Source organism: Rhinatrema bivittatum, chromosome 2 (genome assembly GCF_901001135.1).
Source record: "Rhinatrema bivittatum chromosome 2, aRhiBiv1.1, whole genome shotgun sequence".
In the NCBI taxonomy this organism is placed as follows: domain Eukaryota; kingdom Metazoa; phylum Chordata; class Amphibia; order Gymnophiona; family Rhinatrematidae; genus Rhinatrema; species Rhinatrema bivittatum.
In genome coordinates, this window is record NC_042616.1 from 99248141 (window position 1) to 99274720 (window position 26580).

The following is a 26580-nucleotide window of genomic DNA, read 5'->3' on the forward strand; positions in this document are numbered from 1 at the left end:
TTTAATTACAGTGGAGATGGGAACAGTTCTGAGTCAAGCTATTGGACTAAGAACAGGGAAAGGCTCGACCGAAAAGCCATGTCTTGAGTTTCTTTTTAAAAGTTAGGAGACAGGTTTCCTGCCTGAGGTCCAGGGGCATGGCGTTCCAGATGGAGGGACCTATTGTTGAGAATGCCCTGTCTCTGATATTTGAGTGGTGCACCGCTTTGATTGGAGGAATGTGTAAAGATCCTTTGTAGGCTTCCCTTAAGGGTCTGGCTGTAGAGTGAAGTTTGAGAGGGTGTAGCAGGTCAAGAGGCGTCTGTTGGTGAATGTTTTTGTGAATGATTATAAGTGATTTATGTAGAATCCTAAAGTTTACTGGGAGCCAATGAAGATCTTTTAATATGGGAGAGATGTGTTCTCTCCGATTAGTATTCATCAGGATTCTCGCCGCCACGTTTTGAAGTAGCTGGAGGGGTTTTATTGTAGTAGCAGGAAGACCTTGCAAGATGGAGATGCAGTAATTGACCTTAGAGAACAGGATGGCTTGGAGGACCGATCTGAAATCATGATAGAAGAGAAGCGGCTTGAGTTTTTTTTGAGTACCTGTAGCTTGTAGAAGCACTCCTTTGTAGTGTGGTTTATAAATTTCTTTAGGCTCAGGTGACTATTATGACTCCAAGGTCTCTTGCGTGGGAAATTTGTGTTGGTGTGTAGCTTTTGATGGAAGGGACTACCTTCTGGGGTGATGAGCAGGAGTACTGTCTTGTTAGTGTTAAGCACTAGGTTGAGGCTTGAAAGGTAGAGGTTGATCGTTTGCAAGTGAGAATCCAATGTTTTGAGAGCTGAATCCAGTGAATTAGATATGGGGATTAAAATTTGAACGTCGTCTGCATATATGTAGAACTTCAGATTTAATTTTGAGAGTAAATGGCAGAGAGGGAGTAGGTAGATATTGAACAGAGTGGGCGATAATGAGGAGCCTTGGGGGACTCCGAATGGGGAGTTAGTGCGAGTGGATTCTTTGTTATTGATTTTAACCTTAAGAGTTACAATAAGGAGGGGAAGTATTGCTTCATCTCCCCTAGATGTGGTGTTTTGTTGAGCTCAGTTTTGAGAGTACCCCCAGATGCAGCAGAATGGAGATCTTCAGCTCGGTGAGACTTCCAGCCAGTCACAGATTGCAATAAGATTGGGCACAGGGCAGAATGCTACTGTTAAAGAATATCTATTTATGTTTGAAAATGGAAAATGGAAGAGTGCCCCCTAGTCCTTATATTATCCAAAAGAGTAAATAACCAATTCATATTTACTCATTCAAGTCCTTTCATGATTTTGTAGACCTCTATCATATCCCCCCTTAGCTGTCTCTTCTCCAAGATGAACAGCCCTAACCTCTTTTGCCATTCCTCATAGGGGAGCCATTCCATGCCCCTTATTTTGGTTGCCCTTCTCTGTACTTTCTCCAGTGCAGCTATATCTTTTTTGAGATGCCATGCCCAGTATTGAACACAGTGTTTTAGGTGTGGTTTCACCATGGAATGAAACAGAAGCATTATGGCATCCTGTTTTGCCATTCCCTTCCTAATAATTCCTAACATTCAGTTTGCTATTTTGACTGCCAGAGCACACTGAGTTGACAGTTTCAATGTAATATCAATTAAGATGTCCAGATATTTTTCCTGTGTGGTAACTCCTAATATGGAACCTAACCTTGTAATTACAGCATAGATTATTTTTCCCTATATGCATCACCTTGCACTTGTCCACATTAAATTTCATCTACCATATGAACACCCAATCTTCCAGTCTTGCAAGGTCCTCTTGCATTTTATCACAATCTGTTTCTGATTTAACTAATTTGAATAATTTTGTCTCCTCTACAAATTTGATCACCTTATTCTTTGTACCCTTTTCCAGATCATTTATAAATATATTAAAAAGCACAGGTCCAAGTACAGATCCCTAAGGCACTCCACTGTTTACCTTTTTCCATTGTGAAAACAGGCCATTTAATCCAACTCTTTGTTTCATGACTTTTAACCAGTTTGCAATCCACAAATGGACATCACTTCTTATCCCTTAACTTTTTAGTTTTCTTAGGAGCCTCTCATGAGGGACTTTGTCAAATGCCTTCTGAAAATGCAAATATACCACATCCAACAGCTCACCTTTATCCACATTTTTATTCACCCTTTCAAAAACAAATGTAACAGATTTGTGAGGTAAGACTTCCCTTGGGTGAATCCATACTGGCTATGTACCATTAAACCATGTCTATCTATATGTTCTTGATTTTACTCTTTATAATAGTTTCCATGATTTTTCCCAGGACTGAAATCAGGCTTACCAGTCTACAGTTTCCCAGATCACCTCTAGATCTCTTTTTAAATTTCGGGGTTACAGCAAACACCTTTCAAGTCTTTAGGTACAACGGATGATTTTAATAAGAAGTTACAAATTACTTGTAAAGGGTCTGAAATTTCACTTTTTAGTTCTTTCAGAACCTTAGGGTGTATACCATCTGGTACAGATAATTTGCTACTCTTCAGTTTGTCAATCTGGCCTACTACATGTTCTAGGTACACTGTGATTTGGCTCAGTTCATCTCAATCATCATCCTTGAAAATTGTCTCCAGAATGGTTATCCCCCCCAACTTCCTCATCAGTTAACACTGAAGCATATAATCCATTTAGTCTTTCTGCAATGGCCTTATCTTCCCTAAGTGCCCCTTTAACTCCTCAATCCTCCAACGGGCCAACCGACTTCCTTGCAGGCTGCCTGCTTCAGATATATTTTAAAAGGTGTTTATTATGAGTTTTTGCCTCTATGGCCAACTTCTTTTCAAATTCTCTTAGCTTTTCATATCAATGTTTTACAAATTACCTTGCCAATGCTTACGCTTTTTCCTGTTTTCTTCAGATGGATCCTTCTTCCAATTTTTGAAGAAAGATCTTTTTCCTAAAGTTGCCTCTTCCACCTCACCATTCAACCAAGCTGGCAATTGTTTGGTTTTCCTTCCATCTTTCTTAATGCATGGAATATTTCTGGACTGCACTTCTAAGATTTTTTTTTCTTTTTTCTTAACAATCTCCAATGCCTGTTACACATGTTTAACCTTTGTAGCTGTACCTTTCAGTTTTTTCTGTTTTTCTCATTTTATCAATGTTTCCCTTTTGAAAGTTTAGCGCTATAGCTGTGGATTTACTTATGGTCCCCCTTCCAGTCATTAATTCAAACTTGATCATGTTATGATCACTATTGTCAAGCGGTCTCTTACCTCTCTCACCAAATCCTGAGCTCCACTAAGAATTAGATCTAAAATAGCTTCTTCTCTCATTAGTTCCTGAACCAATTGCTCCATAAAGCTGTCATTTATTCCATCCAGGAACTTTATCTTTCTAGCATGTCCTGATGTTATACTTACCCAGTCAATATTGGGGAAACTGAATCTCCCATTATTACTGCACTACCAATTTGGTTAGCTTTCCTAATTTCTCTTAGCATTTCATCATCCTCATCATTTTGGCCAGGTGAACGGTAGTATACTCCCTATCGCTATACTCTTCCCCAACACACATGGGATTTCTACCAATAAAGATTCTATTGTGTATTTAGTCTCTTGCAGGTTTCTTTATCCTGTTGGACTCCATGCCATCTCCGACATAAACGTGCCACCCACCCCGCCCCAACTTGTTCCTCCCTATCATTGAGATATAATTTGTACCCTAGAATAGCACTATCCCATTGGTTATCCTCCTTCCACCATGTCTCAGATGCCAATTAAGTCTCTCTCATCATTCACTGCTGTACACTAACTCTCCCATCTTACAGGTCAATACAGTAAAGTTCGCGGGAGAGTGGGAGAGCACTCGCTCTCCCAGCGTGTGCACAGGCCAGTGTCCTGTGCGTGCGATACAGTAAAGAAAAATAAATTAGGGCCCACGGTAAAAAGAGGCGCTAGGGACACTAGCGCATCCCTAGCGCCTCTTTTTGGACAAGAGCGGCAGTTGTCTGCGGATTTGACAGCCGAAGCTCAATTTTGCCGGCGTCAGTTCTCGAGCCTGCTGACAGCCACGGGTTCGGAAACCGGACGCTGGCAAAATTGAGCGTCCGGTTTTCAACCCGTGAGCTGCGAGCTAATTTTACTTTTCTTTTTTTTTTTAATTTGTAACTTTTTTTTTTTTAACTTTTTTTTTTTTTTTAACTTTTGGGACCTCCGACTTAATATCACCATGATATCACCATGATATTAAGTTGGAGGGTGCACAGAAAAGCAGTTTTTATTGCTTTTCTGTGCACGTTCCTGGTGCCGGCAGAAATTAACGCCTACCTTTGGGTAGGCGCTAATTTCTTAAAGTAAAATGTGGGGCTTGGCTGCACATTTTACTTACTATATCGAGCGGGAATGACTAATAGGGCCATCAACATGCATTTGCAATGAAGAAAGCCGGCAGTTGCTCAGCAGCGCATGGTCCAGAGGGAATAAGGGGTAAAGCCAGCATGTCGAAAACGCTCGTCCAAATGCGGGTTAACAGTGCGGAGCGCTGGCATTGGTCAATGCCAGCGGAGCGGAGCGGAGCGGAGCGCTGGCATTGATCTTCATTTTCCTTCTTACTCCTAGTTATTGATTCCCTGTTACATGTAACTACTTTTCTGCACCATTGTTCAAATTGTAAAGTTTATTGCACCCCTGTTTCTTGTGAACCAGCATGATGGGACTACTGTCTTGAATGTTGGTATATAAAAAAACTTAAATAAATAAATAAATAAATAAATAAATAAATAAAGACATTTCAAAGTAAGTTTTTATTTGAATTAACAACCTGCTTTTCAGTTGACAGGGATAATTTGGAATCTTTTAGCTCAGGTGATTCTTTACTTATAGACTCATGGACTACTTTTGCTTTTATTTGAACCTCACTGTTGGGATACACTGTTCTATTAGTATCCTTCGAAAATAACTCCCTCTGGACCATGCGCTGCTGAGCAACTGCCGGCTTTCTTCTTTGTTCTAGTTTAAAAGCTGCTCTAACTTTTTAAAGGTTAGCGCCAGCAGCCTGGTTCCACCCTGGTTAAGGTGGAGCCCGTCCCTTCAGAAAAGACTACTCCTTCCCCAAAAGGTTGCCAAGGTCCTTACAAAACCGAATCCCTCTTCCTTGCACCATCATCTCATCCACGCATTGAGACTTCAGATCTCTGCCAGCCTCTGAGGATCTACGCGAGGAACAGGGAGCATTTCAGAAAATGCTATACTGGAGTTCTGGATTTCAGTTTTGTACCTAAAATCGGCTTCCAGAACCTCCCTCCCACATTTTCCTATGTCGTTGCCCACATATCACGACAGCCTGCTCCTCCCTGCACTGTCTAAAATCTTATCTAGGTGACACATGAAGTCCACAACCTTCAGACCAGGTAGGCATATTACCAGGTGATCCTCACGTCCACCTGCCAGTCAGTTACCTACATTCTTAATAATTGAATTACCAACTGTGACAATTGACTAACCCTTTCTTACTGGGCAGTAGCTCTAGGAGACACATCCTCAGTGTGAGGATGATACATCCTAGAGAGCAGGTCCTTGCTACAGGATCACCTCTTGGTGCACCAGAATGATATTCTCCAACCAGGAGACCTTCCTCTTCTAAGACTGCACCAGGGCTACCAGACTAAAGTTGGGACTTGGCTATTGTGTCCCTGAATGTCTCTTCTATGTACCTCTCTGACTGCCTCAGTTCCTCCAGGTCTGTCACTCTAGCCTCCAGAGATCAGACTCATTCTCTGAGAACCAGAAGCTCTTCATGTTTGATTGATCAAGCAGTGTGGTCGCTGTGTTCAGTCTTCATCCATTTAAACACATGGAAATAAAGGTTAAATAAAAACAAAAAAAATATATATACCATCTTTTTAATGGAATAACTTAGTACATTTCTTGACTAGCTTTCAGAAGCTAGCACTCCCCTCCTCAGGTAAGATTCGATCAAGTCAGACTCTCACCTGGAGGTCTAGTTTTTAGGGTAACAAACATGTAAATTTGCCAGGCTCCTAGATCAAATTATTCAAATATTTTTCATGAAAATTCAGTGCAGATATCCTGAAAATGAGACTCATTTATGGGTCAAGGACAAGATTTACCTGTCCATGCCCTAGGAGGAGACAGAAGCTGCTAGGTTCTAATGCATATGCCAGTGATATATGATATCATTTTGAATGAGACTATTTGAATATTTTTCCAAACTGTTTCCCAATTTATGCTTTTATTCTGTATTCTATTCCTTCTTTCCTGTGTTGTCTTTTTTTCATTTTTCTTTTCAAGGGATTTTTTTTCTCTCAACATCTCATTTTACTTTAAATTTTTTTAAAACTCTTTGGGCAGACTCCTCCAATCTATTCAAATAGTCTTGTTTGTGTTTCGCACCCCCCCCCCCCCCCCAACCAATGCTTATTTCTTGTTCTCCCTAAATATGTGCCTCAATGCTGCCTCTCCTCTTCCCAACTCATTCTTCTTTCTAACCTCTTTAAAGCATCCTGCATCTTGCTTCTTTCAGTTTATTTCTTCTTCTCCTCAGCCTCTCTCTCTCCACCAAGCCAGTCTTCCTCTCCTCCTAATCATGCACCCAAACACACTCCTCTCTCCCTCCCTCCTTCCACAAGTTACCTTTTAATTTTTCTTCGTCCTATCACCTATTTTTTCATGGAACCTTTTTCTCCTTGCTATCATTCCTGGCTTGGTTCTTCCTCTCTTACACACACAGACCTTCTCAATTTTCTGAATTCAACCCTCATATCATTCTCTCACACTTTTCCCTATCCTCCACCTGTTTCCCCTAGACTCTTGCCTTGCTTACCCCTACCATGTCTCTCAGCCTCTTCTTGTTCCCAACTCAGTCTCTCTCTGATGCCCCCTAATGTCTGTCTTTTTCCCTTTCTGCTTCCCAAACTATTTTTCTTCCACCTTTTCAAAGCTTCTCTCTTCTGTTCCTTACAAAGCCTGTTATTTTAGCCTCTCTCCTCCTGTATCCAACCCATCCTCTCTTAACTTTTCAGCTCCTTGGCTGCCATGCGGAGACCTTGATTCAATTTCTAGCTCATCTTCCACTCCTTGTGTTGACTAGGGTTGGTGACGTGCAATTGGCAGCTCCCAGGGGGAAGATCACTTAATCACTATGCAACAGTGACACCTTGTGGCCAGATTTAAGGCCCATAATTGCAGAGTTCCAGAAAGAGCCCTGGTGCATGGCCCCTGGACAATCACTGCAATAACTGGACTAATGTAATAACATAACTTGGGAAGGGAAATACATTTGGGGAAAATCCCCAGGTAATTGTGAATGAAAGCTTATGGTGCCAGATCCCAGCCCTAGTTCTGAGCTGAAAGCAGCTGGAGAAAACAAAAGTGGAGGGGAAAAAACCCCTTTCTGACCCTTCCCACACTAGCTAGTCTCCTAGCTTCTGTGTACTTCCGTAACCTTATTCTTTCTTCCTCATAAAAATGCAGCTCTTTTGCCCTCCAATTCCTAACTCATCTTCCTCTAACCTTGATTTGTCACCACTCCCTCTTATCCTTCCCGATCTCTATATTCTCACCTTTACCATGCAATTTCTCTAAGCCAAGCCCATCTCCACTCCTCATGATTGCATAGCTCTATTAAGTACTTCTTAACTTCAAGGATACTGCCAGTGTCATAGGGCTCACAAATATCTAGCAGAGCCAAATGGACAGTAGGGGAGGGGGATGTTGCTTTCTTAAGCACATTTATTTATTTATTTATTTACGGATTTTATTTAAGGATTTTTATATACCGCAGCTCGTTAGCAAACATCACCTCGGTTTACAATGAACATTAAATTAGCAACAAGCTTTACAATCCAACATATTTAAGTAATGATACATAGCTGATAACATTGAAATGATAATATAATTAAAATAAACCAAACTAGAATTAGCTGGGGCGTATAGGGCTGGCGGATCAACTTAATAGTACATTAACAGTACAGATATTTTCAAGGTCAGAATTAGTTGAAATATAAATTACAATATTAGTCCGCCCAGTTGGAAGAAAGATATGGCTGTGCCTGCTGTAACTAAATAATTAAGTCAAGTATAGAACAAAGTGTCAAAAAAGACAAACGTACTGATATAAAATTTACATATGAGATTTCCAGGGATTGCAGAATTTAAAATCAACTAGGAAATCACTCAGACCATTTGTAGCAAGGAGTAGTAACATAAGGTATCTCTCTAGAATCAAAACCTGAAGAGTAACTCAAGACTAACTCTATTCTTAACTTCTCAGCCACAAAATAGTATTTTACTACCCACCTATGTAACATGGGTAGAAGAAAGGCATCTAGGAAGACATCAAATCAACAGTACAAAAAAAAAAAAAAAAATTTCCCTCAGACAAGCTCCCTTCTGGGTTAGGCAAATAATGTATGTTCTCAGATTCATGAGTTATCAGCCACCTGTTTTGTGTTATATTCAAATCCTGTAAACAATTTATGCACCCCATATCATTGCTATACATCAGTATCAATTTTTTATTTTAAGCAATTATCTTCATGGATAGACAAGTTAAGCTCCTTCCACCATTTCTCTAACAGCATGCTACCATATGAAAAGCTTGATAGCACTATATACATACCATTTAATCTTCTCTGAAGAGCTGCTTCTTGCAAACTGATGATGTAAATCTGTTCATCCAGGTCTTCAAGGATCTAAGAAGTTTAGAAATTAAATTTGTTTTCTAGGAAATTGTGTTTGCCATTTATGTTATCTGCTTCAATACATGTTTCTCCTATAGGAAAACTACAGGTTTTAATTATTTGAAATGGGTTATAGGTTGTATAAAACAATTAGTTGAATTCAAATAAATACTGTACTGTGTAACACTAAACAAAAAATATTAAACCATAATTAATTTAGGTATCACATAACATAATAGCTCAGATCTAGTAGATACTTCCTGAACACAAAAACAACATCAAGAAGTAATACAGTGAACTACTTGATGCTACATAAATAAGAACATAGGATAATCCATCCATATGATAATCAAGCCCAACATCCTATTTCCAACAGTGGCCAATCTAGGTCACAAATACTCGACAGATATAAAAATTTGAAGTATTTTCCTTGTTGGTCACTCATGTATACGTTAAGTATTCCTGGCTAATAATTATGGACTTCTCTAGGAACTTGCCCAAACCCCCTTTAAATTGATCTACACTAATATGCCTTAAGCACATCCTCTAGCATCAGAATTTCACAGCCTGTGCACTGAGTGAAAAAAAATACTTTCTATAATTTTTTTTAAATGGGCTACCTGTTAGATTAATGGAGTGTCCCCTGGTCTTAGTACAATCTGATAAGGAAGGTAAATGTTTCCTATTCACCTGTTCCACTCCACTCATGATTTTATAAACCTTTTATCAAATGCATTCTCAGTTACCTTCTCTCCAAGCTCTAATCTGTTTAGGCTTCCTATATACGTAAAGGAGTCAATCCATTCTCTTTATCATTCTTGCTGCCCTTCTCTGTACTTTTCCTAGTTTTGTTTTATCTTTTTTGAGCTGGCGAGACCAGAACTGCACACAATACTCAAGGAAAAGCACACTATAGATTGATACAGAGGTATGATATTCTCCATTTATTCTTCATTCCTTGCCAAATCACTCCTAATTTCTATTTGCTTTTTTGACCACTGCCACACATTGAGGATTTCAATGTATTGGCCACAATGATTCAAGATCCTTTTCCTGGGTGGTGATTCCTAAAATGAAACCCAGCATTTTGCGCACAGAGAAAAATAATCCTGTATGCATCACTTTGCATTTTCCCTCATTAAATGTCATCTGCTTTTTAGATGCCCAGTCCCCCCCTGTCTCACAAGGTCCTTCTGAACTTCATCACAATCCATTTGTGCATTAACAGCATTGAATAATTTTGTGTCATCTGGAAATGTGATCACCTGACTTGTTGCTCATTTTCCAGCTCATTTATGAATGTGTTAAACAGCACCAAGCCCAGTACAGATTTCTGGGGCACGCCACTATTTATCTTTCAACAATGGGAAAACTGATCAGTTAGTCCCACTGTTTCCCGTCTTTTAACCAACTACCAGTCCACAAACGGACAGTGATTCCTCTCCTTTGAACTTTTAATTTCCAGACATGCCTCTCATAAGGGACTTTATCAATACCTTCTGGAAATATATTACCGAGAATTCAAGGGCTCCATTTGCAGAGTACAGAAAAATGTGAACTTGTTATCCAGTCTGCCCTTATTTACCTAGAGAAATGACTCCAAGGTGGTGATTTCCAATTAGAACCCAGCATTGTGTACCAGTAGATGTGATTATTTTTCCCTATGTTCATCACTTTGAACTTTTCCACATTAAATTTCATTCAGATGACCAGTCTACTAGTCTTGCAAGGTCATTCTGCATTTCCTCAATCTGCTGCTCTTTTAACAACTTTGAATAATTTTGTGTCATCTGCAAATTTGATCAACTCATTCCACTTTCCCTATCCAGATTCTTTATGAATGTGTTAAACAGCACAAGTTCCAGTTCCAACTCCTGTGGACCTTTCTCCATTTGGAAAGTTTACTATTTAGTCTTACTGTTTCCTGTCTTTTAACCAGTTACCAATCCACAATAGGACTCTGCCTCCTACCCCATGATTTTTTAATTTCCTGAGTCTCATGGAAGACTGTCAAATGCCTTCTGAAAATCTAAATTCACATTATCAACTGGTTCACCTTTACCTACATGTTTATTTACACCTTAAAAAAAAAAAATCTAGAAAGATTGGTAAGGGAAGACTTCCTTTTGCTAAAACTATGTTGACTCTTTCCATTAACCCATGTCTATCTATATAGAAAATGATTTTCTGCACTGAAAACATTTTTTGAGTGCATAAATCATTCTTTATGCACAGAAAAAGAGAAGCGCCATATAGCCAGTAGGTGCTCTATCTTGGCTAGATTGCAAGAAAATTGCTATAAAATGATTTACCGTTGGTATTTAACACCAGATAAATTGCACAGATTTTACCCAAGCATCTCAGATTCTTGTTGGCACATGATTGGAGAAACTGGCTCTTACTTACACATCTGGTGGGAATGCCTGCGAATTTCACCTTTTTGGGGTACAGTATTTTTCCTGGCTGAGTGAGACCTTGGGAGTGTCATTAGCTCCTTCTGCTGAGACAGCCCTACTACACATGCTACCATCCAGGTTAAACAAACATCAGCAGAAACTCTGTGACAAGGTGTTTATAGCTGCGTGTGGCTTGGTCGCAACCTGGTGGAAGGCAGTTCAGGTGCTGTGTATTAAAGGATGTTGTAAGAAAGATTGTGTGCCACCTACCAACTTGCCTGCTTAACGGCTGCTAAGCATAAACGAACATCCTCCCTTATGCAAATATGGAAACCTTTCTTAGATTTTTATGCACAAAAAGAGCAGGATAGCCTTTTGCTTTATTTCATACCTACCTCGCATATATAGAGCATTGTGCAGCTTATACTTTGATAATTATTTCTATCTTATGACTAGCTACAGCAGTGCAACGATTAAAGAACGGAAAGTTTTGTTTAAATGACATTTATTTTCCAGGTACTGATGCTTAGAGAGCTCTACTAAAAGGAAAAGGGGGGAGGGTTGGGGGCTGATTGTTAAACTTTAATCATTGTTTGCTGTTCTATGTATTGAACGATTTCTAAAACTTTAATAAAAAATGTTAATTACAAAAAAAAAGAAGCGCCTTGAGGAAAGTGACTATCTGCTTTCCATGCTTTCTTTTCCTACAGGGCTGGAGGCCAGATGTTACTTATGTGTTCATAAACTCCTTCCAAGTTAAAGTGTGTATATAGCCTATGAAAATGACTGAGCATATTTTAATTCAAGTTTGCACACTCTTAACTCTCGATGCATTAACCTACCATTTGCTTACTATATTGGGAGTTGGGAATTCAATCTCTATACTATTAAGTGTCCAAAAGCTTATTCATTCATAAGAACAGTATTTTTATACTGAACCCCAACAGATGAGAGGAGTTGATAGATTTAGAGTGTTACCTTTCTAGAACAAATGCTCAAAATCAGTTTCACCTATTGCACAATCATCAGCTAGGAGATACATGATTTGTAAAGTTTGTACAACAAGAAAATGCCATCTTCTTAATTAAAAACATCCAATAATTTATGAAATGAAGAAAATGACAATATTCACTCTCAAAAGATGTAATCACAATGGAAACACTAATAGGTAACGGAAGGCTTATGTGACCCATCATATAGTTCCATTGCATACAAATATGGGTAGAAAAATTCTGGGTTCCAAGGTGTATAAATTTGGCTCCTAGCATCTGTCACCATGGCCTGAGTCAGCCACCAAACTCTATTGAAAAACCCACTGCCAAGGTCACCTCAGTCCTGCTGGTTAGTCCTATTTCAGATTTTTCTCTTTTTAACCCAATTTCTTTCTTTATATAAAGATTTTTGCATTTAAACAAAATAAACATACTATTGCCAGCTCTGTCTTAAAACTACATCTTGTATTTTTACTTTGAATTATTTGAATAATGGGTCAGACAAAACATTCTAGTACAGGTTGAAGTCTGACAAAGGATTCTGGGATTTCTTTACAAAAGCTGAAACTACAAGTCTGCACAACAAGCCCTTGCCATGGCATATCACTGGAAACTTACTATTGATTTTCCTATGCCTATCAGGACCATAAAACTGACCCTCATTGGCAGGAACTGATGTTTTGAGTCAGGCTGGTGCCTCTAGACCAGCACAAGTGATATATGTCACAAAGGAATTTTTCCATGTCCTGTCAGAATTTGTCAAGAACAAAACTATAAATCGCATCTCACAAGATGTGGACATCGTCACACCAACAACTGAAGACAGAAGAAGTAAAACATTTTATCACTGCACCTTAACTCAGAACGGGGGGGGGGGGGGGGTTGTTTTTTTTTTTTTAACTGTTCATTGTCAATGAAACTGTCCTATTCCTGATATCAGTTCTTCAGCAAAAAGGGTGTTTCTCATCATTCTCCCTGCTGGAATATTATCCCGGAGTCTTTTTCTTCTCACGTCCTTTTCAAAAATCAGCACGCAGCAGAAATCTGATGGGAGCTGTGATGTTAATGCTTCTATTATGCTCCCCTAGAATTAGACTGAAACCATTTCACATAAATCATCTTTTAAAGATCCCGTTGAGCTAAGCTGACTTGAACCAATGACCTAGATATTAAAGATTGTACAATGATCTAACAATTCTCTTCAGCCATTAGAACAGGTGAGAGACTATTTTTTCATCTTATATTTACTAACTTTAAAGAATGATAAAACATTTTGATCCAGATATTCAAAAAAGGCTCAGCACCTGATTTAAGGTGCCTTAAATTAGGAGCCTTTGTTAGGCATCTATATTGGAGATATTACTTACCTGATAATCTCGTTTTCCTTAGTGTAGACAGATGGACTCATTACAAATGGGTATAGTGTGCTCGTGCTAGCAGTTGGAGACGGATCTGAAGTCAGCACGTGGTACATATACCCCTGCAGGAAGTGCAGCAACTCAGTAATTTTCCGTGCAAAAGCTTCATGGATATATGTGTGACTGACCGATTGATTAACCAAACATGATTAACCTGACCGATTGATAGTAGCTGGAGACCGCCAGTGTTCTCAACCGGAAGGCGTCGACACCCGGCAGGGTGGAAGCCCTATGTAAGAAAACATGGCTTACCTTGAGTCGGTGAATTCCCATGAGTATCGGCAGCCGGGCGGGATGCTGAGTCCATCTGTCTACACTAAGGAAAACGAGATTATCAGGTAAGTAATCTCTCCATTTCCTAGCGTGTAGCAGATGGACTCATTACAAATGGGATGTACAAAAGCTACTCCCGGACTGGGTGGGAGGCTGCCCGAGGTCCGTTTAGGATTGCCCTTGCAAAAGCTGTGTCCTCCCTGGCCTGGACGTCCAGACGGTAGAATCTGGAGAGGGTATGGAGGGAGGACCACGTTGCTGCTCTGCATAACTCTGCCGGCGACAGCATCCTAGTTTCTGCCCAGGAGGCCGCTTGAGCTCTGGTAGAGTGAGCCTTGACCCGCAGAGGTGGTGGTTTTCCCGCTTCTACGTAGGCCGCCTTGATAACTTCTTTGATCCAGCGGGCAATGGTCACCCGTGAGGCCGCTTCCCCTTGCTTCTTCCCGCTGTGAAGGACGAACAGGTGGTCCATCTTTCGTACTGCTTCTGACATTTCCAGGTATCTGGACAGCAGCCTGCCGATGTCGAGATGGCGAAGTATTCGACCTTCTTCTGACTTCTTCAAACCTTCCGTGGTTGGCAAGGATATGGTTTGGTTGAGGTGGAAGTGTGAGACTACTTTGGGTAAGAAGGAGGGAACTGTGCGAAGATGGATAGCCCCTGGAGTGATTCTGAGAAACGGATCGCGGCAGGACAGCGCTTGAAGCTCTGAGATGCTGCGCGCTGAGCATATGGCCAGCAAGAACACCATCTTCAAGGTTAACAAACGGAGGGACAGGCCTCGGAGGGGTCTGAAGGCAGGTCCCACTAGGAATTCCAAAACTAGGTTGAGGTTCCACAAGGGCACTGGCCACTTCAGTGGCGGGCGAATGTGTTTGACTCCTTTCAGGAAACGTGAAACGTCTGGGTGTGTGGCAATGCTGTTGCCGTCACTCCTGGGGCCGTAGCAGGATAGCGCTGCCACCTGAACCTTGATTGAATTGAGGGACAGACTCTTCTGGAGCCCATTTTGCAGGAAATCCAAAATGATGGGGATTTTAGCGGCATGTGGATTGGTGCTGCGAGTTTTACGTGAAGCTATAAGCACTTGAGATACATTAGATGAAAGATTGAGTGGTTGTAAAATCAAGTTTTCAACATCCATGCTGTCAGGGATAGGGATTGAAGGTTGGGATGGCGCAACCGACCCTGATCCTGAGTTATGAGAGTGGGAGCTAATCCTAGACGAATTGGATCCCTGACAGAGGTCTAGAAGTGTGGGAAACCAAACTTGTCGAGGCCAATATGGGGCTATGCGTATCATGGTCCCGTTGTAGCTTCACTAGAGTTTTGGTTATGAGCGGTATTGGAGGATACGCTTATAGAAGGCCTGAGTTCCAAGGGCGAGCAAAGGCGTCCTTGGCTGGTTGGTTTTTCTGTCTGTGTAGAGAACAGAATTTGTCCACTTTGTGATTCAGATGTGATACAAAGATCTATTGTTGGTTGTCCCCAACGTTGAAATATCCTGGTCACTACTGAGGGATCCAGGGACCACTCGTGTGGTTGGAACTGACGACTGAGCCGATCCGCCACTACATTGTGAATGCCTGCCAGATAAGTGGCCCGGAGGAACACTGAGTGGTTGAAGGCCTGGACTGAGAACGTTGTTGCGGCCTAGTAGACCTGCCTCTCGATGCTGGAGGGTAGCAGCGTCTCTGATGATAGAATGGACGCCTGGGTTCACGTCGTGAAGGACGGCGAGATGTCTGTGGAGCAGGTTCCTGTGGAACTAGGGATAGTTGTCTCAGGGTTTCTGAATGCTCCTTCAGTTGTACCACAGCATCTTGGACCTTTGCACCGAATAGGTTATCCCCAGTACATAGTAAATAGACTAATTTATCCTGTACTTCAGGTCTTAGATCAGAGGCCTTAAGCCACGCCCAATGCCTAGCTGCAATCCCTGAAGCTGCTGTCCTAGAAGCTGTTTCAAATCTATCGTAAGCAGCTCTGACTTCATGCTTCCCAGCTTCAAGCCCTTTATGGATGATTGTCTGGGCTGCTTCCTGATATAGTTGTGGCAGAGATGTAGTGAAGTTCTGCATTTGTTTCCAGAGATTCCTCGGGTATTGAGTCATAGAGTTGATAGGAGGAAATTTTGGTGTTCAGGATAGCTCCTTGGTATATCTTCCTACCCAGGGAGTCCAAAAATCTATGGTCTTTCCCTGGGGGGTTTGAAGAACGTGGGCGAATTCTCTTCAACTACTTTTGAGCAGACTCCACTACTACTGAGTTATGAGGGAGCTGTGATTTCTGATATCCAGGAACAGACTGTACCAGATACGTAGTGTCCATTCGCTTGTTTACAGGAGGTACAGAACATGGGTGCTCCCAGATTCAATGTTGTAGATCTAGGAGGACCTTATGAATAGGTATGGCCAACACCTGTTTTGGAGGGTCAACAAATTGAAGTACCTCCAATGTCTGTTGTCTTCTTCTGCAACCAATTTAAAGGGTATGGTATCTGCCATCTCCTGAATAAAGCTGGTAAAGGATAAATCCTCTGGTGGGGACTTCTTCCTTTGATCTGAAGGTGAGGGCTCAGATATAAAATCCTCAGATGATGTATCTGTATATGTATCATCACTGATGTTATATGGATCTTCCCGGTATGGAGATAGTGGGGAGGATCTCGGTGGATGATGGAGCCCCGAAGGTCCTGGTAGCAGATCAGAGGGTATGTGTTCAGAAGTGTCCTGTGATGGTTTTGGAGGAAGAGCATCGACCACTTTTTCCAACTTGTTCATTAGAAGTTGAAAGAGTGCCATTTCTGGATGTTCTGGGTCTACCGTTGGTATTGGCATAGACGATATAGGGGTTGGCATCGGTGATGGCATTGATGGTTGCGCCCACGGAGGCTTCAAAAATTTTGAAGGTATCGGCGATGGGACTATCGGAATCTGTGTTGCGGTCAGCGGCATTGATGAGGACAGCGTCATCGGTGCGATCACCAGCATCGGCGTGGAAGGCACCGGCATCAGTGCAGAAGGCACAGGCATCGGCGAAGGCACCGGAGGAAGAAGATGTTCCTTGAGTGCCTGAATGATCGCTTACCTGATAAAATTGGACAATTCCGGCATTACAACTGGTGCGGGCAGAGCAGTTGTAAGCGCTGGCGGAGACTGCACTGGCCTATCATCCACAGAGCCCTGTTGAGGTGCAGGAATCGGCGACTCTGGCTGAAGAGGTCCAGGCATTGAGGGAACGGGTGTTTCCTGTGTCTGTGGCCATTTTGCACTCGGGATCGCCTCTCTCCCCTGGGGAGAGAGGCGATCCCGATGCACGTCGATGTCGATGCTTCGAGCGGTGTTCGCCGACTGATTTAACCGAAGCTATCGATGACATCGGTGACAGATGATCCCCCAATCCTTCCAGGCGGCGCTTTTTAAACAGTACCCGCTTGGAGGCTCCTGCTGGAGACGATTTCGTCAAAGTCAAGGGAGATGGTAAAAGTTGCAGATGAAACAGATGTTCCATCTTTTCCTGAAGGGCCTTCCTCCCTTTCAGTCATTTCTGTACATTTTGGACAGGAAATGACATCGTGTTTCTCACAGAGGCACATAACACACTCGAGGTGAGGGTCCGTAATCAACATTGTATGATTACAAATGGGACATTTTTAAAATCCTGTAGCCATTTTGTCTCAACAGCCGAAGGCAAAGAGAAATCTTGAGAAAAATTATTTTACTCGAAGAGTAAAATGAAACAGATTTTACTCACCAGCCGGTGGAAAACCCGAGAGAGATCCCGTGTGGGAGAATTTCTGAGAAAAAATATGACTTTTTGTCACAAATTTGTGAAAGAACTCACAAAGGCTCCTAAACCGCGATGCCTACAGCAGCGCGGAAAAATGAAGACTGAAGAGAGATCCCTGTTGCAGAGAATATCATGGCATGCTGGGCATGCTCAGTGGCCTCACAGGGCCAGTCAAAAGTTTATAGAAACTTTGACAGAAAGTTTGCCCGCACTAGGGCTCTGTCAGTGACGTCCCCCATATGTGAGGACTAGCATCCTGCTTGCCCTGGGATAAAGTAAAAGACACAAATAATGTCCTCCATTTTGTATCCAACGATATTTCTAAAACTTGAATTAAGTTCAAAGTGGGATCTAATGGTTGGTCTCCGTTCAATTTTTCTTCTCTAACAGGAAGATAATAAATCCTATTAAACACAGGTAACATCTCAGAAGATAGATTTAACACATGAACAAGATATTTCTTAAACATATCATAAGATGATAAAATTTCCACAAACGGAAAATTGAGAACACTGAGATTAGAATATTTTCCAGAATTCTCTGTGTTTTCCATTTTCTTAATATTCACAGCTTCTACCCTTAATATTTCCTACTGCGTGGATTCAACCTTAATAACTCTTGCCTCTAATTGTCCCATTTTCGTGTCTTGCAAAGCAATTTTACTCTCAATGTTCTGAAAACAAATTAGATTCTAGGGTAATCTTGGTTAAGTTTAAAATTACTGTCTCCAAACCTTTCAAAGCACTCCACAAGGAATCTAAGGTAATGACCGTTGGTTTCACCATTAGGGGGAAAACTTCCAGATGGTTCTTGGTCATCTCCTCTCCCGCTACTTCCAGGTTCCCTAGCTCTACGTTCAGGTTTTCTTCCTCAATGCTGGTGGCAGAATCTTCTGAAGACAAATCTCTCACTGGCCTGAACTTCGGCCAGTTTCCTGCTCCTGTTTCCGCCCATACAGGTTCGCTGGAGGCCTCAGGCATCGGCTCAGCCTTTCCTTTGTTGAATTAAACCCAGCACTTCCTCTACCTCAGCAGTGATTGTAGGAGGAGAGGGAGTTTTCGGTGCACCAGGACTCAATGTGATGTCAGCGGCCAGCGCCATCAACACCTGCTCTGCGCAGACTACGACAGCGGCCCCCTCCACCGGCGTTAAGTTCGCCAGAGTGGTAAAGGACGAGACTATCCTGGGTTGAGTCTGCTCGGGTAAGGGAGAAGATGTTGTCGCTTCCCTTACCCTAGCCTTCCATTTAGTATGCGGCATATCTTTTACAGATAATAAATTCCAAAGTAACACAGGGAGAGAGCCTTCCAACTGTTCGTCCACATGGCGGACATCTTGCCCCCCTCCCCCCCCCTGTTTAAATTGATATACTACAATTAATTGAATGATATTACCTCCAATACATTGCTTTTTTCTTTTATGAAAATGGATCGGCAAAAAAATTACATATTTAAAATAAATACGTTTCCTACAAGGTGATACCATTGTTAAGGACTACAGCCTAACAGCAGGACTGTTGCCAGAGAACACAGCTTGGTGGGCAATGGACACATTTGGAGCCCCTCCCACCAAATCACCCAGGTAGCTGCATGGCTCCTGTGGCCTGCCCTCAAGATAGGCCATGCTGGGAGAGCATGGGCATGCCCATGTTGGGGGGGGGGGGGGAGCAGGGGGGAAATAAAATAGCCTACTTAGCACCAAGGAAAGCAACCTGGCTTGGCTGCCCTTAATCGACAGTCCTACCTAGAAGTACTAATGGAGAAATTACTTACCTGATAATTTTGTTTTCCTTAGTGTAGACAGATGGACTCAGGATCAATGGATTATGTGTTCTCCTGCTAGCAGATGGAGATTGAGTCAGGTTTCAAAGCTGTCACCCTAGATATACTCCTACAGTGACCTTAGCCATTCAGTATTATCTTCAAAAAGCCATTGTGGACATATTATTGAAGAACTTGGATACAATTTGATTAAAAACTTGATTAAAAAACTGGAGACCGCCTCTGTACTCAACCAAACTCAGCAATACTATAGATGCCCTGAACTAGGGATAAGGTAATGGCTTACCCGTATTCATATGAAATCTAGGTTCGCCTCAGACAATTCCTTGGCGCCTCTCCTGGGCAGCCGTGGGCGGGATGCTGAGTCCATCTGTCTATACCAAGGAAAACGAAATTATCAGGTAAGTAATTTCTCCATTTCCTAGCATGTAGCCAGATGGACTCAGGACCAATGGGATGCACAAAAGCTATTCCTGAACGGATGCTGCCTGTGGTCCAGTTAGCACTGCCATTGCAAAAGCTGCATCCTCTTGAGTCTGAACAACCAGGCGGTAGAACCTGGAGAAGGTATGTAAGGAGTACCACGTCGCTGCCTGACAGATGTTGGCGGGCGACAGTAGCTTAGCTTTCGCCCATGATACTGCCTGGGCCCTTGTAGAATGAGCTTTGACCTGAAGGGGTAAAGGCTTCCCTGTCTCTACGTAAGCTGCCTTGATTACTTCCTTGATCCAGTAAGCTATGGTAGCTCGCGACGCTGCTTCGCCCTGTTTCTTTCCCCCATGAAGAATGAACAATTGATCTGTCTTGCGCACCGGTTCTGAACGTTCCAGATAGTGCACTAAGAGTCTGCTGACATTTAGATTGCAAAGAAGGCAGTAGTCTTCCATGTCCTTGTGTCTATCCGTGGATGGTAAGGCGATGGATTGGTTCAGGTAAAACTCAGAGACTACCATTGGTAAGAAGGAGAGGACGGTGCGAAGCTCTATGGTTCCTGGAGTAAATCAGAGGAATGGTTCCCGACAAAACAGTGCCTGTAGTTCAGAGATGCGACGAGCCAAACATATCGCTATCAAGAATACAGTCTTTAGTGTTAATAGGCATAGCGACAGACTGAGCAGTGGTCTGAAGGAGGGCCCTGCTAGGAAGTCCAATACTAGATTGAGATTCCATAGGGGAACCAGCCACTTTAAGGATGGTCGGAGTTGTTTAACCCCTTTTAGGCCCTGAAGCAGGAGAGAGCTGCCACCTGGACCTTGAGGGACAATTCTTTGTTCAGGCCATCCTGTAAAAATTCCAGAATCATGGGGATCTTGGCCATCCGTGGGGGGCACCCCACACTCCCTGCACCAGGCCTCAAATATTCTCCAGATCTCTATGTATGCCAGGGACTTTGAAAACTTCCACGTGCTGAGCAATGTGGTGATCACGGCCGCCAAATGGGCACGCTTCGTCAGGCGAACCCTCTCAAGGGTCAGACAGTAAGAGAGAATAGAGTTGGGTCTTCATGAAGATCCTTGTAGTCTCAAATTAAGAACATAAGAAGGTAAAGAGGACTCTCCACAAGAAGCCTCCCACATGTCTGCATACCACAGGTGTCTGGGCCAATCTGGGGCCACCAGAAGGACTAATCCTCTGATGTTCGATCTTGCGGATGATCTTGCCCAGTAGAGGCCACGGAGGGAAGGCGTACAGTAATCCCTTCTCTGGCCAGGTCTGGACGAGGGCATCGATCCCTTGGGAACACTGGTCCTGTCTGCAACTGAAGAACTGGGTAACTTTCGCATTGTGAAATGTGGCCAGTGGGTCGATGGATGGGAGGCCCCAGTGATCTACTAGAAGCTGGAATCTCTGGTCGACAGCATCCATTCCCCGGATCCAGGCTTTCCCTGCTGAGAAAGCCTAATGTGACATTGCCTTTTCCCATGATGTGGGAAGGTAGATTTAATTCCACCCATTCCATAAGGGGGTCTAAATCCAGAGACACCTGGTGGCTCTTGGTTCCTCCCTGGCTGTTGATGTAGGCCATCGTAGCTGCATTGTCCAACATCATGCGGATTGCTTGCCCCTGAGCCTGTGACTGAACTGCAGGCCTACTAATCTGACCACTTGCACTTCCAGGCGGTTTATATTCCAGTTCGCCTCTTCCTCGGTCCATTGCCCCTGGGCTGTCAGTTCCTGACAGTGAGCTCCCCACCCTCGGAGGCTCGCTTCCATCGTGAGGTCAATCCGGCTCGGTGGGGACTGGCTTATGCCCTTGCTTAGGTGGATTTCCTGTAGCCACCACTGGAGCCGAGAGCATACATCCATCGGTAGGTGGAGGCGAATTGAGTAGTTTTGAGGCAATGGGTTCCAGCGTGACAATAGGGAGTGTTGGAGAGGCCGCATGTGTGTCCTCACCCACGGTACTACTTCCAGGGTTGATGCCATGACACAGAGGTTCTGGAGATAGTCCCACACCTTGAGGCACATTGTGTTAGTCAACAGATGTACGTGGTCCAGTTTCTTCCTCCTCAAGGGAAGGAGGAAGACCTTGTCCTGCTTGGTGTCGAATCGGGCCCCCAGGTACTCTAAGGACTGGGAGGGCTTGAGGCTGCTCTTGTCCATGTTCACGACCCAACCGAGATCCTGTAGGAGGGACCTGACCCTGCTGGTCACCTGGCGGCTCTCTTCCAACGACTTTGCCAGGATCAGCCAGTTGTCCAAATAAGGATGCACCAGGAACCCTTCTTTCCTCAGTGCCATTGCTATGACCACCATAATTTTGAAAAATGTTCTGGGGGCGGTTGCCAGGCTGAAGCGTAACGCCCAGAACTGGTAATGTTGGCCCAGTACAGCAAACCATAGAAAATGCTGATGGTCTTGATGGACTGGAATATGGAGGTAGGCCTCTGATAGGTCCAGGGAGGTTAAGAACCCTTCTGGTTGCACAGCCATTATGATGGAGTGGAGAGTTTCCATGTGGAAATTAATGATCTGCAGATGACGGTTCATGCTCTTGATATCCAGGATGGGTCTGTATGAGCCCTGTTGCTTGGACACAATGAAATAGATGGAATAAAACCCCGAATTTACTTGGGGTGTAGGTACTGGAGTTATAGTTCTCAGACTGAGAAGCCTTACCCACTGTGGATTCCACTGCCAGTTTCTTGTACTGGGAGTGGCAAGGTGACATTATGAACCTGTCACGACATCATGATGTCGAATTCCGCAGCATCCCTCGCGACAGGTTCATAATGTCACCTTGCCACTCCTAGTACAAGAAACTGGCAGTGGAATCCACAGTGGTAAGGCTCCTCAGTCTGAAAACTATAACTCCACTGGGGGCCTGCTCAACCCACTTAGAAACCCCCTTCCCTTGCCCGAACAGGATCAAGAATGATATTGGTACGGTGCACCAAGCAAGGAGACTGGAGGAAAGACTTACCGAAGCCCTTCTGCATCTCTGGTTCAGAGGAATTCTTCTCTACTTACCTGGTCTCAGCGCTTACAGGCTGAGTACAGAGACTGTCTCAGCGGGGGGAGAGAACTTAGACCTTCACTGCTGCGCTCGGCTTCTGTACCCAATGCCTTTCAACTGCTTCAGCAGCAAAGTCTATGCCAGCAGCCGGCTACCAGTCCAAGATACATTTCTGAGGGATCTCGAAAATCACCTCAGGAATTCTCAACTGGGGATGGGAACCTTAGGTATCACTGCAGGAGAGCAGGGCTCAAAGTAAAATTTCTCCTTTGGATTAGTGCTGCAATCCTGCTAGACACCACTGCCAGTGTGGAGATAGTATCCACATTTGCTAGGAGACTGAGAGATACTGAATGGCTGAGGTCACTGCAGGAGTATATCTAGGGTGACATCAGCTTTGAATCCTGATTCCATCTCCATCTGCTAGTAGGGGACACATAACCCATTGGTCCTGAGTCCATCTGGCTACATGCCAGGAAAACTAAAAAGATTACACAATATTATTACACTAATACAAGCTTTCTTTTTCTCTTAATTTGTCCAGTTTCCTCCTGCTCCTATGAGTTTCCAGTTCAGTCAGAACTAGGGCTAGAATCCAGTGCCATAAGTCTTTATTTGCAATTACCCAGGATTTTTTTTTATTTTTTTTACTTATTTTACATCTTCTACCAAGTCACTTAGCCCAGTCACTGTAGTAACCATCCTCAGCTGAGGGCCATGCATAGGGCTCCTTCTGGACCCTTACAATGTGAGCCTAAGTCTTGACACTAGGTGCCACTGATGTGTAATGACTTAGACTTCCTCCCCCTAGGGAATGCGAATACTTCTTCCACAAAATCCCCGTAGGACCTGATACAGAAATCAAATCCTAGTCCACTGCATGGCTCAATACAAGGCTGCAAATGAACAATTACGGTGGTGCGGAAGGGGAAATAGAGGGGCAGGCAGAAAAAAAATACTTACTGTTGGCTTCACTAATAGCTGACCCATCACAGTAAACATTCGGGAAAGACCCACAGGTGTGCATACTGAGGAGAAAAAATATTTATTTGCTTATGCAGCTCTTGCTACACACTGCTACAGTTATATATATATTTTTACTTAAAGTTATTCATATTTTAAGCAGGTATTTGTTTGTTCCCATGTAAAAAGTCCATTATAAAGAAACAAGATAATGTGCGTAGTTCAATTAAGTTAGTACAACATTTCAGTTATTTCATCTGGTCTACAATATATTTTGAGACACAGTCCATCTACATTTTACAATTTTGAAGCTAAGATACTTTCATTGGCAGAACCGAGATGTTATTTGTGCACAAAAGAAAAGGATGTTATATTTTTTTAGGCTGGGATAATCAGTCTAGGAAAATTGAATGTGATCCCCTGAATATGATTTATGTATGCTGGGGCACACAAGACCATACAGAAAGCAAGTTTGCTTACCCGTAAACAGGGTTATCCGTAGAAAGCAAGATGAATTAACCAGGACAAGTGGGTAATGTCATCTGATAGGGCAGAATGAATTCATCTCTCAGCACACTGTAAACTTTACTGAGTGGGAGCATGAGTTCCCACACATGCTGCCTTGCGATCCCCTCAATCATTTTCAGAACTTAAGCCTTACTGAGGAAATCAACTTTCCAGGGAAGCACGTGGGTAATAAGCATGGCTAATTCATCCTGTGGTGTATGGAGAATCCTGTTTACAGGGAAGCATAAGAACATAAGATTTGCCATATTGGGTCTGAAAAAGGTCCATCAAGCCCAGTATCTTGTTTCCAACAGTGGCTAATCCAAGTCACAAGTGCCTGGTAAGACCCCAAATGTTAAACAGGGATAAGCAGTGGATTTCCCCAAGTCCACCTTCATAATAATTTATGGACTTTTCCTCCAGGAACTTGTCCAAACCTTTTTCAAATCCAGCTACACTAACAGCTTCCACCACATCCTCTGGCAATAAATTCCAGATCTTAATTAAGCATTGAAGTGGAGTAGACTAACGGTTAGAGCAGCAGGCTATGAACCAGACAAGCCAGGGTTTAAATACCTTTGGCAAATCACTTCACCCTCCACTGCCTCAGGTATAAACCCTCTGGTGACTGAGAAATACCTACAGTATCTGCCTGTAATCTGTTTTGAAGTGTCTGAAAAAGCAGAATATAAATCAAAGAAATAAAAAATAAATATTTCTCTTATTTGTTTTAAATGTACTTCTTAGTAACTTCACTGCATCTCCCCTAATCCAGTGTTTCCCAACCAGTGTGCCACAGAAAAGTCAACATTGCCTGATTCTCAGATCCAGATCAGCATCTGGGCTCTGCTCTCAGCACCTCACAGCAACAAGAGTTACCAGCAATGGTTCTTAAACATGTAGAAGCTCCTTTCTTAAAACATGTATGCCTCCCCTTCCTAGCTACAGCATGAGCCCTGGAGTATGTAAATTAATAAGCACCATGCAGAGTATGGATAGCAGAGCCCTGCTTTGTTCGGCACACATCTTCCCCCTTCTGAGCTTCCTCCTTTCAGTCTTTCCAGCCTCTGTCTTACCCCTAGGCTTTATGAGACAGGCATAACATGCACTGAGCACTAGATGTGACTAATTCTGAGTGTTGGAAGCAGCAGCAGTGGAGGAGCTCTGGCTGCCACATGTGGCGGCCAAGGTAACTGAGTTGGCTACTTGTGTTACACTAACCTCTTTCTCTTACACTTGTATATAGACAGAACTGGTCCTTAGTGGTGGGATCCTGTGTGTCTTGGCCCCTCCCGGCCCTCTTTATTTTAAAATTTCAGAGAGACTGGCAGGTCTTTCAGTGCTTCCAGAGCTATTCTTTGGGCCATATAAATCCTCTGCATGTCTACATTGGTTGGGAAACACTGTATTTTTTGAAAGAGTAAAATAATCGATTTGCATTCATCCTGCTCTTTATTTTATAGACTTCTATCATATCTCCCCCAAGTTGAAGAGACCTAACCTCCTTAACCTTTCCTCGTAGGGGGAACAGTTCCACACGCTATTATTTTGGTCACCTTTCTCTGTACCTTTTCTAATTCTGCTACATCTTTTTTGAGATATGGTGACCAGAATTGCACACAATACTAGAGATGCAGTCATACCACAGATCAACAGCAGTATTATGATATTCTCTGTTTTAATCTCCATTCCTTTCCTAATAAGTTCTAGCATTTTATTTGCTTTCTTGGCTGCTGCCACACACTGATCAGTGGATTTCAACATATTGTCCACAATGATATGTAGATTCTTTTCCTGTGTGGTGACTCCTAATGTACAATCTTGCATTGTGTAGCTATAATTTAGATTGCCCTAAGTGCATCATTTTATGCTCATCCACATTAAATTTCGTTTGCATGCCCAGTCTCATTCTTGCAAGATCATTTTGCAATTTTTCTCACAATCCTCTTATAATTTAACAATCTTGAATAATTTTGTGTCATCTGAAATTCTGATCACCTCACTCGTTGTTCCCATTTCCAGGTCATTTATAAATGTGTTAAAAAGCAGTGGTTCCACAACAGATCCCTGGGGCACGCCACTATTCACCTTTCTCCATTGAAAAAATTGACCATTTACCTCTACTCTCCATTTTCTATCTTTTAACCAGATCCCAATCCACAATAGGGCATTGCCTCCTCCTACCCCATGACTAACTGCCTCAGATGTTTCTCATGAGGGACTTTGTCAAATACTTTTTGGAAATCCAGATATAGTGTATCAACTGGCTCACTTTTATCCACATGTTTATTTACATCTTCAAAAAATGTAGC

General features: G+C 42.8%; 1 protein-coding gene across 4 annotated transcripts in view; it reads right to left on the reverse strand.

The window, feature by feature from the left end:
* The window catches only part of LMBR1 (limb development membrane protein 1), a 400337-nt gene that overhangs the window by 153293 nt on the left and 220464 nt on the right, over positions 1-26580 (reverse strand). For all 4 annotated transcript variants that reach the window (XM_029588492.1, XM_029588493.1, XM_029588494.1 and 1 more), the window contains exons 8-9: positions 23762-23826; positions 8629-8701 (exon numbers count right to left, since the gene is read on the reverse strand). In XM_029588492.1, the coding sequence (XP_029444352.1) occupies positions 8629-8701; positions 23762-23826 (138 nt within the window). The remainder of the gene's footprint in view (positions 1-8628; positions 8702-23761; positions 23827-26580) is intronic.